The sequence below is a fragment of the Rhinopithecus roxellana genome, chromosome 5 (genome assembly GCF_007565055.1).
Source record: "Rhinopithecus roxellana isolate Shanxi Qingling chromosome 5, ASM756505v1, whole genome shotgun sequence".
NCBI classification, from domain to species: Eukaryota; Metazoa; Chordata; class Mammalia; order Primates; family Cercopithecidae; genus Rhinopithecus; species Rhinopithecus roxellana.
In genome coordinates, this window is record NC_044553.1 from 46737010 (window position 1) to 46753160 (window position 16151).

The following is a 16151-nucleotide window of genomic DNA, read 5'->3' on the forward strand; positions in this document are numbered from 1 at the left end:
CAACCTAAAAGTAATGACTTCTTTTTTGGTGTGAGTGTCCGGGCACACTGCGGGGTGACCTCCAGCCTCCCGCCGAGCTCACAGCTGGAAGGGCACCTTCAGTCAGCAATCGATATGTCATTTGGGTAGAGCAACTCAATAATGAAAACAGTGGGTCTTCCCAAATTAGAAAAACAAAAAAGGCGAATGAACGAATATGTATGAGTGTCCCGTGAAGAGGCACTGTGCTAGGCTTTGTGGAGATTACAGGTTCTTGTGGGATGTGGTTCCCGCTGCCCTACAGCAGCTCAGCTGGGGAGACATAATCCATGAAAAGTTCAAATAACAATAGAAGATTTAAATAGCATTTCAAAATAGCTGTTATTAACAGAGGAGAACAAAAACCAATGTGTTTTTGCAAGGGTTCTCCTAAAAATGTTAACATCATTCTAAGCTGTGGAGATGGGATTGAAGCAACATCAGTGACCAGTCATTGGGTTCTAGGGGTCTGTCTATAAATCTGTCTGGACCTGACAGAGGCCATGTGTGTATTGCAGATTGACCACCTCCCTTCAATTATGCAGAAATCTCTGCACTGGCTGGAAGAGCACTGTCAATGGTTTAAGCATTCTAAAGTTCACCTTTGTGGGTCAGAAACACATCACCCCTCACCCTTCTACCTCCAACAGAATTCCCTTTATGAATGTGATAGAATGGAAGGGAAAGAGTGCAAGTCTTGCTAAGTGGACTGAAGGTCATTTTCACAAAGGGCATTGAAAGTATCTCTTCTGGGACCCCGTGGAGGGACTTGCACTTTTCCTGGAACCTCAAGTTTTTGGAATACTGTGCTGGCATCATTCCAGAACCACTGGACCTGTACAACATGCTGATTCCCTGATGCACAGGTGATCCAGGCTTCAGTCCCAGCTTTGATGAGAGCACCAGCCTCAAGCCTTGTTCTGTGCCCACAAGGAAACGAAAGTAAAAATTGATAGCAAACTTACTTTAACTAAACCATAGTCTTTGCAGCCCAGAATCAGGCTTGTTTCTTGGTTTTGATCACTGTAAATGAACGATTTATGCTTTTTATTGTTATTGTCATTCACTGGTTCATTCTTTTCTTCAAGAAGGTTTTATTTACATTTGTGTCATTGTGAAAATAGCACACTTGTTGAAGTATTTTGAAAATTAGGAAAAGCAGAATAAAAATGTACCCAGTGCCGCTATTTACATTTCGATTTATTTCTTTCCACTGTTTTAAAAGATGTGACTATACTAATGCTTCTAGTGCTAGAATCCTTGCCTCACCCTCTCCAAGATGGTTGTAGGATTTCTGGATTGCTGAGGTGATGTACAGTTGCAAAAATGTCAAGATGTGTCAGGTAAGCTACATCTGCTGTTGGCCTAAGGGCAGATGTTTTCGTGTGAGGATGCCCAGTGTCTTAGAGACCATGTAAGTCCTTGATGACGTACCCAAGTTTCCCTAGATCGGCCTCACAGCCATAATGCCAGGTGCATTCGTCAATATGCTAGCCCAGTATATTTCTTCCAAGGACAGCTCAGCTATTCTAAAACATTCTGATCAGGAGTCGGGAGAGGTGAGCTGCCTATGAAGGAGACAGAGTGTGCTTATTTGCACTGTTTTCATTTCCTTTGCACGTAATTTGGAGGCACGTCCCCAATTGGGACAGTGTGGTTAATTTGTGGAAAGCTCCTGTTACTAGCATTGGTCCTTCCTTTGGCCTTGTCAATCTAGATACATTGGCTTGGGAAATGAGGCATCCTGACCTCAGTTGCACAGCCCTCTTCCTCCTTTTACCAAAGCACATGATTTAGCTAGATACCAACTATCCACACCACAGAGATCATTCCAGCAATTTGGCATGGGGAAAGTTGGTAGGAGGATGAGTGAAGGGAGGGGAGGGGGAAACAGTGTTAAAGGTAGCCTCAAGACCATGGAGGCATCTAGGAGGGAGGAGGCCTCAGATACAGGAGAGAAGGAAGGCAGATAATTGGCAGCCTGGGCACTCAGCAGGGCAGTGGTTACCTTGTCCTTGACTTTGAGTCTCCTGCCTCATCCATCTTTGCTGGCCCATGGTCAAGCAGTCTTCTCACTGTGGGGAGAGAGTGAAGGGGGAGGAGCAAGAGGAGCAGGATATGGTAATGGTGCCAGTGGTAGTGATGGTGGATAACTTCAACATTTGCAGGGTTGGCTGGGTGTGGTGGCTCAGGCCTGTAATCCCAGCGCTTTGGGAGTCCTAGATGGGTGGATCACGTGAGGTCAGGCGTTTGAGACCAGCATGGACTACATGGTGAAATCCTGTCTCTACTAAAAATACAAAAATTAGCTGGGTGTGGTGGCGGGCACCTGTAATCCCAGGTACTCGGGAGGCTGAGGCACAAGAATCACCTGAACCCGGGAGGTGGATGTTGCAGTGGGCGGAGATTGCGCCGCTGTACTCCAGCCTGGGCCACAGAGCGAGGAAAAAAAAAATTGCAGCGTCCTTTAAACTCATGAGTCAAAATGTTTGCACCATCTAAATTGTGGTGCCTTGGAGCAAAGCTCTGGTTCCCAGGCCCTGGTTATAATTCTAAATAATGTGTACTATTGTACATTGTAGGATGTTTAGTAAGATAGATAGATAGATAGATAGATAGATAGATAGATAGATAGATGGATAGATAGAGTGTACTATAAATCCACCTTGGTGGGTTTTGTTTTTTCTTTTTTACCTTAGCATTATAGCAAGGACATAAATACATAAATATATTCTTAGCATTTTTTCGTTTTTTAGTTTTTTTAGAGACAATATCTAGCTATCTCTGTTACCCAAGCTGGAGTGCAGTGTCATGCAGCCTTGAACTCCTGGGCTCAAGCAATCCTCTTGCCTTAGGCTCCTGAGTATCTTGGACTACAGGTGTTCACCACCATGCCTGGCTAATTTATTTTTTATTGTTATTTTCTTGTAGAGACGAGGCATTGCTATGTTGCACAGGCTGGTCTTGAACTCCTGGCCTGAAGCGATCATCCTATTTCAGCCTCTCAAAATGTTGGGATTACAGGCATGTAATCCATATGCCTGGCCAGCTATTGATATTCTTTTGAGTGGATGTGCTGTGTTCTAACTGCTCTTCTATTGTTGGACATTTAACCAATAGCCATTTATAGAAATATTATCATCTAGTCAAGATCACATAGTATTAAGTATGGATAAAATGCTTTAAGGGTAGAGATTTCATGGGGATTAGTTACTTTGCCATGGAATTCCAATTTCATGGTCCTAGAATGTATAGGGCAAGAGTGAGTTCTGTACATCCCCTGGAGTGTCTAACAATTTGACTCCCCTTTGAACTCTTGGTTTACATATTTTTTTAAGTGGGGGCAGGAAGAAGTAATTTCTTTCTTTTAAATTGACACCGTGAAAAATTAAGTGTAAGAAGTAAAAGATACATTTAGTCAAAGCTCCCAGTGTTCTATCTATTCCTGTCTATTTTTCACTTAGAAAGAAATATGACCCTGACTTGGTATTTGTCATTTCCACGTTCATCTTTAGATGTTACAGATTTGGCATATTACTTGGCATGTTTTAAACCTTTATAAAATGACATTGTATAGTGTTCATATCCTTCTTCAGCTTACTTTTTTCACTTAATATATTTGTGAGATTCATTCACATTGGGGCTTGTAATTATAATTCATCGTTTTCTCTTTCTTTCCTTTTATTTATTTATTTTTTTGAGACAAAATCTCACTCTGTTGCTCAGGCTGGAATGCAGTGGCGAGATCACTGCTCACTGCAGCCTTGACCTCTCCAGGCTCAGGTGATCCTCCCACTTTAGCCCCTTAGTAGCTGGGACAATAGGTGTGTGCCACCACACCCAGCTAATTTTTTTTTTTTTTTTAATGGAGATGGGGTTGCCATGTTGCCCAGGCCCACTCCTGGGCTCAAGCCATCTGCCACCTCGGCCTCGCAAAGGGCTGGGATTACAGGCCTGAGCCACTGCACCTAGCTGCTAATTCATTTATTTTCAATCCTATTTGTTCTTTCATTGCATGAATATGTCACAGTTTATTCCTCCATTTGCCTAATGATGGGAGTTCATTCCCACCTCCTCATTTTTTTGCTGTTAGAAACAATGCTACCTTGAGTATTCTTGCAAATGTCTCCTTAAGAGCACATTTGGAAAGTTTTTTGAGGATTCATTAGTAGTAGAATTATTAGGTCATTAGGTTTGTTCATCTTCAGCTTTACTAGATATTGAACACTGCTTTCTAAAGTGGTGGCATCCATTCACACTCCCATCTGGTGTTCCTGTTCCATATATATTCTTGTCAATACTTGATCTTATCAGACTTGATTTTTTGGCAGGCTGATGTGATGAAATGGTATGTCTGGGGGATTTTATCTCTTATGGCAAATTAGATTTATTTTATAATTTGCTTCCATTGGCCAGAACAGAACCAAAGTTACATATATTAAAAACAACAACAACAACAAAACTTGTTCAAGTGCTTGTCCTTCAATATTCTTTTAAGATTTGCCAAGCAAGACAGCCATTTGGAAATCTATTTAGACTTAAAACTTAGATTATAAAATGAATATTCTATTTCCAGTGAACAGAATTACACCCTGTGTAATTTGGTATTAGAACCTCAGCTGACTCCAGCTGCCCACTGAGTACAGGTGACTGTCAGTTGGCTGGTCTCTGGATGCTGTATTCTCTTGGTTAGAAGCAAGTCACAGGTCCCACCCACACTCAAAGGGAGAGGACCATGCAAGGTGTTAACACCAAAAGACAAGGATGGTGTCAGGCGGGGTTGGGGGGGGCACCTTATGAGTCTGTCCACCACAGCAGGGACCATTTTTGATCATCATGTTTCAGCATCATGGGTTCCAGTGTCATGGGTTTAGATCAGCATTGTTAGGGTGATCAGAGACTATCCGGAGGCTGACTTACCCAGCCTGGTTCCCGTTGGAAGTGAAATTCCGACATATTAATTCACATCGAGAAAAGTAGCTGACAGATAGACTTAGGCTTGTGTTTGCCAATTCCTGTGTACTCTCCTTTTATGCACAGCTTTATGGGAAGCTAAAAGATGTGATGAGTATGGACTCAGGGCAAGGAGTGAATAGGATTATCTTTACGCTAATGTCATTGGACCACGAGAGCCTAATGCATCCCCCTCTATTATAGAACTTTTCCTGCTGCCCTGGATTCTTAGGTCCTTGGAAACACCAATAATTTTTTTTTTTTTTTTTGAGATAGAGTCTCACTCTATCCAGACCAGGCTAGAAGGCAATGGTGTGATCTGGGCTTACTACAACCTCTGTCTCCTGGATTCAAGTGATTCTTCTGCCTGAGCCTCCTGAGTAGCTGGGATAACAGGTGTGGACCATCACGCTCTGCTAATTTTTGTATTTTCAGTAGAAATGCGGTTTCATCCTGTTGGCCAGGCTGGTCTTGAACTCCTGACCTCAAATGATCCATCCACCTAGGCCTCCCAAAGTGCTGGGATTACAGGCATAAACCACCACGTCTGGTCACCAATATGTTTTGTCTCTTCAAACTCTTTTAGTAGACATGCTGTGTATACCATCCTCCTTTCTGGTTGCACATTCATTCTTGAGCCAGAATATAATTCAATTGATTATATTCAACAGCATGAAATTAATTCAATTCAGTTATCTCTTCTGGACATTCACACACCCAGCAAACATTTACTGATCAGCTCTGATGTGCCAGGTGCTTCGGATATAGCTGTGGACAATACAGCTTCTCGTGGAGCATGCAACATAAAGCCAAGGATGGATATTGAACTAGTATGATGAGTGCTTGCTGATTTCAGTAGTGAGTGTCAGCAGTGTCTTGGATCGTTTTTCTAAATCAGCTGTTCCCATCTCTTTCTGATTCTTCAGATTTCATTGTCAGAGTCCCATCTTAACTTGGATTTTGCAGTCTTCCCCATTGACTTTCTACACTACTTGCATCATTTTGTAGAGCAAAGGAAAGGAAAATAAGATACCAAAAAGCTGAACTAATCCATGATAATAAATGCTATTTCAGTGAAAATGTCCGTCATTAAGAGGCTGGCTAACAATTATGGTAGATCCATTCAGTGGACTGTCATGCAGACATTAAAGACGGTGATGTAGGCTGAGCGTAGTGGCTCACACCTATAATTCCAGCACTTTGGGAGGCCAAGGTGGGAGGATTACTTGAGGCTGGGAGTTTGAGGCCAGCCTGGGCAATATAGTAAGACCTCATCTCTGTAAAAAAATTGAAAAATTAGCCAGATATGGTGTTACGGGCCCGTGGTCCCAGTTACTCTGGAGGCTGAGGCAGGAGGGTTGCTTGAGCCTAGGAGTTGGAGGCTGCAGTGGGCTATGACCAAGCCAGTGTACTGTAGCCTGGGTGACAGAATGAGACCCTGTCTCACAAAAAAAATTTTAATGGTGATGTATATCTTTATATATTGACATGGAATCATGCTTATGATGTAGTGTCAATTCGTAAATGCAGCATACACATAGTCTATGAAGTATTATATTATATATTTATTTATTTTGAAACCGGATCTCACTGTGTCACCCGAGCTGGAGTGCAGTGGCATGATCTCAGGTCACTGCAGCTTCCAACTTACCAGGCTCAGGTGGTCCTCCTACCTTAGCCTCCTAAGTAGCTGGGACTGCAGGCATACACCAACATACCTGCCTAATTTTTGCATTTTTTATAGAGATAGGGTTTTGCTATGTTGGCCAGGCTAGTCTTGAACTCCTGGCCTCAAGTAATCCTATTCCCTTGGCCTCCCAAAGTGCTGGGATCATAGACATGAGCCACCGCTCCTGGCTGAAAGTTTTATTTTAAAAATCAGATAGGTATTCTATCAGATGTGCATAAAGGGACATTAGCCAGGAAAGGGAAAGGAACCAGCCCTTACTGGAAGCTTATCCAGTGCCCTAAGGCCAGACACTGTTTTGGATACTCCATAGCCTCCTGTGGCTAATGCCTGGTGATGCAGAGGCTGAGGTCCTAGGTTCAAATCTCTGCTCTACTTCTCCGTAGCCACGTGATGTTGGGCCAGTTGCTGAACATTTCATAGTCTCTTTCCTCTGGTTCAATGTTGATAAGAAGAGTAATCCTTTACAAACAATTGTGATGATAAATTAAACTAATGCACATAAATGTGCTTTGTGAGTACCTGACCTTCACGAGTAAGCAGTTACTCCTTACATTATGTGTGAGCAGCTGTTAGTTATGTGACCCCCAACCCAACCAGCTCAGGTGGGCCCGCTGAGATCGTACAGATAGTGGGGAAGCCAGGATTCAAGCAAGAGCCTTTCTGATCCTACCAGCATGTTTTCTATGAGAGAAAAATATGTTGGACTGTAGTTGTGTAAAGGGAGAGTGAGAGAAAGAGGGATGAGAGAGACAGTAGAAGAAGGAAAACAGGCAGGAAAAATGGGAAGTGAAGAGAAAGGGCAAAGGAAAATGAAGAGGAATCAATGGCAGGGAAAGCAAAAAAAAAAAAAAAAAAAAAAATTGTGAGAGAGGAGGCAGGGAGAAGGTAAGGGAGAAGAGCTGGAAGAGGATAGGGAGGGAGGCAAGAGGAGAGAGAGGAATGAGAAGCCCTAGGTGAATCTCCACGCCTCTCCTGCTACTCCAGCCAGATCCCATCTCTGGGCTGCCTGAATTCGCAGTCTAGTCACCAGGGCCTTGGGCCTGCATGCATCGCTGTGCCTCCCCATCTCCTCCGACTCCTGCCTGCCTGGGAGGCCCTTGCCTTCCACCATCCCACAATTTTCTATCACTCCTCAGGGCCTGCCGTTCAAGTCCGAAGGCCTGAGGGTGCTGTTGGAGGTGAGTTAGAGAACAACTCCCAGCTGTCTTTCCAGACAAACCTTCCACTGTTCCCGCCCTCTATCCTTTCACTCTGTTTTTAGCTACAAGGAAATAGGGTTTTCTTTCACCATATTACAACCGCTTTATTCATAAATGCTTTGCCTATTTTCTATTCCGATGGTTGGGCATAATGTATCAATCCTATATTTTAATAGTGAAATGAAAAATTAACTGTTTTTACATGATTGATATTCAACGCTTTAGTAAAAATTGTTATTTTAATTTGTTAAATTCATTTACCATTTTACATTAAAATGGTACGGCAGGTTTTTCTACTCAGTGTCACGTTACTTATAAAACTATAATAATTGGCATTAATGTTTTCTTTTTCATTAAAATATTAAAATACTCATCTCTATGTATATCTACTTCCTTTTTTGTTTCTCCCTTTATAGAATCCTCATAATCACAAATAATGATTTTGATTTAGATAATAGCAGTTCACTTTAGTCTTCTGGGAACTCCTGAATTCTATTTATATATTGCATATTTGGGACATTTGGATTGTTTTTCTTTTTTCTTTTTTTGAGACAAGGTCTTACTGTGTCACCCAGGCTAGAGTGCAGTGGTGCATTCGTGGCTCACTGCAGCCTTGACCTCCCAGGCTCAGGTGATTTTCCCACGTTAGCCTCTCAGGTAGCTGGGACTACAGGTGCACACCACCACGCCCAGCTAATTTTTTTTTTTTTTTTTTGTATTTTTTATAGAGACAGGGTTTTGCTATGTTGCCCAGGCTGGTCTCAAACTCCTACGCTCAAGAAATCCTCCCACCTTAGCCTCCCAGGTGGGACTACAGGTGTGTGCCACCATACCTGGCTAATTTTTTTTTTTTTTTTGGATTTTTTTATAGAGATGGGATTTTGCCATGTTACCCAGGCTGGTCCCAAACTCCTGGGCTCACCCTAGCCTCCCAGGTAGCTGGGACTACGGGTGTGTGCCACCACACCTGGCTAACTTTTTTTTTTTTTGTAGAGACGGCATTTCACCATGTTGCCCAGGCTGGTCTCAAACTCCTGAGCTCAAGCGATCCACCCACCTCAACCTCCCAAAGTGCTGGGATTACAGGCCACAGTGCCTGGCCCCGGATTTTATTTTTTCTTATTTTTTCCCATTCTTTTCTTCTTGCTTTACCTACCTGTCCCTTCCCCCAACTTCTCCCAATTTTAAAACCGTATAAAGTGGAGATTGTTTAATATATTGTTTAATATAGTGGAATCACAGCACAATCAAAACAGCATGAAACCCAGACCTGTGTGATAAGGTTGTAGACAGACCTGTGGTATCATTGGTCAGATTTACAAATGTACAGGAGATAATAACCTCAGGCAGGTAAGCCAGAATTAACAACAGGAAGATCTGCAAATGATGCTTGGGAGGTTATTTAATCCTGTGACTTATTCATTATCAATCTTTATTCATCTGCAATATAGATCCCACATTCTGGCAAAGATTGGTGATGCTAACAAACCAAGCGACCTGCCAGATATGCAGATCCTCACCAGATTCATAAAGGGCACCCATTCTGAATAATGTGTCTTGTGAGCTCATACCTTATGAAATTTCTTGTCATAGAGCTGCATAGCGCTTAGGAGGGTTTGCTTCTGAAAAGCCATCTCTGATAATCAGTGGTGTGGCTTGACTTTTGTGGCTCTGTTCAAGTAGATGAAATGACCTTCAGAGAAGGGAATGCCAAAGTCTCCATTCTTTCAGATACTTATTGAGTGTCTAATATTTGGAATTCAGTCTTGGTAAATAATTATACTTTTTAACTAAACTGTATTGTCTTGTATCTTTATTGCTGCAGTTTCTGATCTGGAAGTGCTGGTCATTCACTCAGTCATTAACAAACACATATGGATACTTCTAGGTCAGCCCTGTGTCTATTAAGATTTGAAACATGCCCATAAGGAGCGTGTGGTTTAGTAGGGGAGCTTGACTATTAAACAACTAAAAAGGATAGAGCATAATAAATAGTATATAGACAGTTAAAGAGCTGGAGAAATGCAAAAGAGAGAACCATTTTATAGACTGGAGGGGCTAGTGAGGCCTTAAAGAGTGCATGAGTTTTCTAGGCTGGCAGGGGTGGGAAGGGCATTTCCCATAGAGCGCATGCAGAGGCATGATGGCAGGAGAGTGCAGGACATCCAAGGACGGTGGTGGATGGGGTGGCAGGGGGAGGGTTCCGGGTGACTGGAGCAGGTGATTGTGGTAAGGAGTGGCCAAATATGAGGCTGGAAGAACAGGTTAGGCAGGCCAGAGCATGTTGAGAAGAAAGGAAGCAGAGGTTGGAGTGTTGGAGAGAAGGTGTGGAACAATCTCTCCATCCCCTATTTTGGGAAAGCCTACTCATTCTCATCAGTTCTTCCTGACCTAGCTGCTACCCAGGAAAAATCGACCCCTCTCCTGTTTTCCCTCCCCATGTGTTTTTGTTCATAGAGTTAGCCATTTAACCCATTGTTTTTGTTTGTTTGTATTTGAGACAGAGTCTCCTCTGTTGCCCAGGCTGGAGTGCAGTGGGGCTATCATGGCTCACTGTAGCCTCAACCTCTCTGGGCTCAGGTGATCCTCCTGAGTAGCCTCCAGAGTAGCTGGGACTACAGGTGTGCATCAGTATGCCTCGCTAATTTTTGTATTTTTTGTAGAGATGGGGTTTCGTCATGTTCCCAGCTGGCCTCGAACTCCTGGGCTCGAAATCCTGGGCTCAAGCAATCCTCCCACTTCGGTCTCCCAAAGTGCTGGGATTACAGGCATGATCCACGACCCATTGTTTTCTGGTTGGTTTAGATGACTTCTCCTGAGGGAAGGGATTTTTGTTTTTCCTAGTTAGGTTACTTAATTACCTAATAGATGCCAAATACATGTTTCTTAAGTTAGGCTACTCCGTAGATTAATATCTCGACAGAGATGTCTTACAACTTTAAAACTGTAAAGATTCTGTGATTCTAAATAACAGCATTTCCCACACTGGCCTAATTTTATTTATGGTAGCCCCCCCCTTATCAGTGGTTTCACTTTCCACCTTATCCAAGGTTAACCAATGGTCAAAAATATTAAATAAAACATTCTAGAAGTAAACAATTCATAAGTTTTAAATTGTGTGCTGTTCTGAATAGTGTGATGAAATCTTGTGTGATCCTGCTCCCTCCTGCCCAGAACGGGAATCATCCTCTTGTCCAGCGTGTCCACACCATGTATACCCGGCCCTGTGAGTCACTTAATAGCCATCTCTGTTATTGACGGTTGGGGTATTGCAGTGCTTGTGACCAAGTAACCCTTATTTTACTTCATAATGGCCCCAAAGTGCAAGAGTACTGTGCCTAATTTATGCATTAAACTTAATCATGGGTATGTATGTGTCGGAAAAAGTAGTATATATAGGCTTCGGTTTCAGGCATCCTCTGGGGGTCTTGAAATGTATCCCCTGCAGATAAGGGAGGGCTACTGTAGTCTATATGGCAGAAATTCTTCTCTCTGACACTGAAGAACTCTTTGGGCACCATAGCTTGTTTGGCATGAATGACTTTCTTTTCCTTAAATGTAATTTGTTTCAAGTTCTTTGTCTAAGAAAGTGAAATGTTCACATTTTGAAACTCCAAAAATAAAACACTAGAGAGATGATGCCAAAACAGTGATTTCAATCAGAAATGCTTTCTGAATCCAGCATCTAAATGAGGATTAATTATGGAATCAGATCACGGTTAGTAGGCATTCATTGTTTTAAGGCAATTGATAGCAGTATTGAGGAACCTAAAAAAGTATTTTAAACATCCTCTAGTGTTTTTCATATTTCTAATGAGTTGCGATGGCCAAATGTTCCTTATACACAAGATGAAATAGGAATGATTGTATCTTATTATAAAGTTTTCAAGTTCTAATGAAGAATATCATTCTCATTCCCTTGGTGAATAGATATCTTCCCACAAATCAGATCACATTGATCATGTGCTATTTTATTTGAGATTAATTTAGAAATAAGTGCTTTTCATTTACGATGGAACTAGTAGTAAAAATTTTCTGAGATCAAGTTTACTGAGGTAGTTTCCTGCAAATTTCTACAGAGAAGTGTAAGATTGAATAAGCCTATTAAAGACACTCTAGTTTCTGTTAAAGTGGTTTCTCAAGCTTGAGATGCAGATTTGAAGTGAGGAAACTTCAGGAAACTCCATGGCACAGTCCCTGTTGATCTGTCTTGCAAGGCTTAGCAGTATTAATTTCAGAAGAGCTTTGATTTTGCTTGATTGCTTTTCTTCTTATTTGGAAACATATGCTGTTTATTTCATATATATGATACAAGGCATTTAATAATATAACTGATCAGTGTTTCAACATAATTTATGATCCACTTAGCAGCTTAATAATAAGCTTTTGAGGTTAAGTTCTAGATATAAACTGTTAAATAATTTAGTGCTTATTTTTTCAACAGATGTGAATTATTAAAAAGAAAATGGCCCAACGGAGCACTGTATTTCCTTCTCGTGTCACCAAGGAAAGGTATAATTTATGGAAAATATGCATCTAAGGTATACTTTTCCTTTCCACTCATCCCATGGGGGCTGCTAGTGGGTGTGATAGTTATAAATGAAAGCTTGGGCTGTCACATTATCCAAGAAGGGTTTTGTTCAAGGGCAAGAGAAACACTGTTGTGTCCTCTAACTTTCAATTTATAGGATACTGTGGACCACTCAGTGACCCCAAGAAGTAGAGATTTCACAGTAGTCCTGCAGTAGGTAGTCCTGTGGAGAGTGAAATATAACTCTGGGGACTTGAGGCTAACATCCCTGTTAAGCTTTTTAAATCAGAAGTTTCAGATTAGGGGCCTATCGGCCAAAATTGGCTCGTGAAGTACATTGTTTGGCCTGCATGCTCTTGAATACGTTTTTTGGAGATAGGGTCTCACTCTGTTGCCCAGGCTAGAGTGCAGTGGCACAGTCACAGCTCACTGCAGCCTTGACCTCCTGGGCTTAGGTGATCTCCCACCTAGCCTCCTGAGTAGCTGGGACTGTAGGTATGTGCCACCATGCCCAGCTAATTTTTAAATAATTTTTTGTAGAGATAGGGTCTCCTTGTGTTGCCCAGGCTGATCTTGAACTCCTGGGCTCAAGCAATCCTGCCACCTCAGCCACCCAAAGTGTTGCAATTACAGGTGTGAACCACCGCGCTGGCCTTAAATACTTTTAAAATGAATCGTTAACATTTTAAAATCAAGTGATTTCACAATCAAGTCTGGATTTGCTAGCTCTTCTTGAAATATCAGATGATCTGGAAAAAGGGACCTGAAGTCCCTGATGGTTACTGGTGGGTGCAGCAGAACCGTGGCTCCCTTTAGCTGGAAATGCCCTTTCCAGTTCTCCAAAGTCCCTAACACTCCCTATTGCCTCATATGTAGTATGCTTCACTCATTTATGTCACCTGCCTGACCCATGTAGGCATTGACTTTGTAACCACTGTTTCAGAAAGGAAGGAGGAGGAGAAGAGCATGTTAGGAGACTTTGTTTGAACTTGATCTTGATAACATAGATTATATTGGGGAGACATCTCGGTGTACCAAATTCTGCCAGCCTCTTGCTCTTGGAAGCCATGGAGACCACTTCTAGCACACTTAAATCTGTGGGCATGATTATTTAAAGATCTTTCCCGGCTCATGAAGAAAACTCTTTTAGGCAGAAATCCTGCCTCAAACCCTATTTAGCATGTGGTTACAGATAATTTGTATTTCCAAACCTCTCTGGGAAGTTTTGAATCTGGCTTTAAAAATTCTCTTTTCCCAGTGAACAGCCCTCATGATTCCCTTCTGCAGGCGAGTGAGAACCATGCCCCGACACAGCCAGTCCCTGACCATGGCACCATACTCATCTGTAAGCCTCGTGGAGCAACTGGAAGACAGGATCCTCTGCCACGAGAAAACCACCGCCGCCCTTGTAGAGCACGCCTTTCGGATTAAAGATGACATTGTCAACAGTTTGCAGAAAATGCAAAACAAAGGGGGAGGTGACCGCTTGGCCAGGCTTTTCTTGGAGGAGCATATCAGAAACATAACTGCCATAGTGAAGCAACTTAATCGGGATATCGAGGTAAGGTTTGTGAAAGTCAGGTGGCCTATGTCCCTTGCCACAGAATTGCCCCATGTCAGGAGGTCACCCAAGTCTAATTCCTACCTCCTAGGCAGTAATGCATTTAGAACAAAGCTGTCTGTCTTGTCTATACTTAATGATCGCCAAGGAGACAGCTTGCAGAAATATCCTAATTAAATTTATTCCAGTATTTGGTAACAGTGACTGTCAGTGTTATGTTTAATCTAAATTTACCTTGCTGATTGTTAAATGACTTTATTTTGTTTGACTCTTAATGAAGAGAGGGAAGAACTAGTCAAATAGTTTCTCTCTATAATCCTTCATATCTTTGAAGACAGCTATTAAGTCAATTACTAAGGTCAGACTTTGTTGCTTCAGGTTAAATGTTTCTAGTTCATAATGATTATATGTAATACAGTTTATAACTCAAACAATTTAGGCATTCGAATTGCTCCTCAGACTCCCCTTTTTATTGCTGTAGTTTTCTTTGGAATGAGACCAATAAAAGGCCAATATTGTCTATTTTTAGAATTGGTAGATTTATTGGTGTTTATTGAGCAATCACGGGGACCACACAGTTTAGTTCAGAAAGCTTCAGATCATTTAGGGCTTGGGTTTCCCTCACTATTCAATGTTCATATCTTTCACATGTAATGATTGAATATATGAATAATAGATATACGGCTAGATTAAGGAAAACTTTTGTTTCCTGTGATGGAGATTATATCTGAATTATGCTTCCTAAAATTAAACCTCATTTCTTTTTTTTTCCATTGTCAGATTTGTATTTATTTATTTATTTTAATGACTTTATTGAGATATAATGTAAATGTCACAAAAAGTGTAAACTTAAATGATTTTTAGTAAATTTATAAAATTGTGCAACCTCAACACAATTCAATTTTAGGGCACTGCCATCACCTTCCCAAAATTTGCATAAACCTGTTTGCAGTCAAGTCCTGCTTATACCCCAGCCCCAGGCAACCACTCATCTACTTTCTGTCTCTAGAAATTGGTCTTTTCCAGACATTTCATATAAATGGAAACCTTACAATATGAGGTCTTTCGCATCTGGCTTCTTTCTTTCCTTTTCTTTCTTTCTTTCTTTTTTATTTGTTTGTTTTGTTTGTTTGTTTTTGTTTTGAATGCAGTCATGCAATCGTGGCTCACGGAAGCCTTGACCTCCCAGACTCAACCAATCCTCCTATGTCAGCCTCCCAAGTAGCTGGGACTACGTGTGCACCATCACGCTCAGCTAATATTTGTATTTTTAATATTACAAGGTCCATCCATAATGTAGTTTTTTTTTTTTTTTTTTTTTTTTTTTTTTTTTTTTTTTTTGAGACAGAGTCTTGCTTTGTCACCCAGGCAGGCTGGAGTCTTGGTTCACTGCAAGCTCTGCCTCCCAGGTTCACACCATTCTCCTGCCTCAGCCTCCCGAGTAGCTGGGACTACAGGCGCCCGCCACTATGCCCGGCTAATTTTTTGTATTTTTTGGTAGAGACAGAGTTTCACTGTATTAGCCAGGATGGTCTCAATCTCTTGACCTTGTGATCCGCCTGCCTCGGCCTCCCTGAGTGTTGGGATTACAGGCGTGAGCCACCGTGCCCAGCCAATGTAGTATTTTTTGTAGAGACATGGTCTCACTGTGTTGCCCAGGCAGGGCTTGAACTCCTAGGCTCAAGCGATCTGTCTGCCTCAACCTCCCAAAGTGCTGGGATTACAGATGTGAGCCACTGTACAGCCTGTCCTCTCTTATTTAGCATAATCTTTCTGCGGTTCAGACATATCCTAGCATGTATCATATTCCTTTTTATGTCTGAGTAATATTCTATTTTCTGGATATACCACATTGTATTTATCTATTCAGGAACTGATGGACATTTGGATTGTTTCCAGTTCTTAGCTTTTATGAGTAAAGCTGCTATGAACACTTATGACAGGTCTTTGATGTAAAAATATGTCTTTACTTCTCTTGGGTAAATTACTAGGAGTAGAATTTCTGGGTCTTATAGTGAGCTTATGTTTATCTTTTTAAAACATAGCCAAATAATTTTCCAAAGTGGCTATAACATTTTACAATCCCACAAGCAATGTATGAAGGTTCAGTTTCTCTAGCCCTCAGCAATACTTGGCATTATCTTTTTTTATTGTAGTCATTCTAATGGATGTGTTGTGGTATCTCATTATGGTTTAAAT

General features: G+C 41.6%; 1 protein-coding gene across 16 annotated transcripts in view; it reads left to right on the top strand.

Moving 5' to 3' along the window:
* Positions 1–16151, top strand: part of FAM81A (family with sequence similarity 81 member A) — a 163303-nt gene that overhangs the window by 79399 nt on the left and 67753 nt on the right. For 6 of the 16 annotated variants that reach the window (XM_030929692.1, XM_030929691.1, XM_010374239.2 and 3 more), the window contains 2 exons: positions 12305–12401; positions 13679–13952. In XM_030929692.1, coding sequence (XP_030785552.1) covers positions 12382–12401; positions 13679–13952 — 294 coding nt within the window. In that variant the 5' untranslated portion in view covers positions 12305–12381. Of the gene's footprint in view, positions 1–11071; positions 11087–12304; positions 12402–13649; positions 13953–16151 lie in introns of those variants that run through there. The other 10 variants (XM_030929685.1, XM_030929684.1, XM_030929686.1 and 7 more) reach the window with 4 other exon arrangements.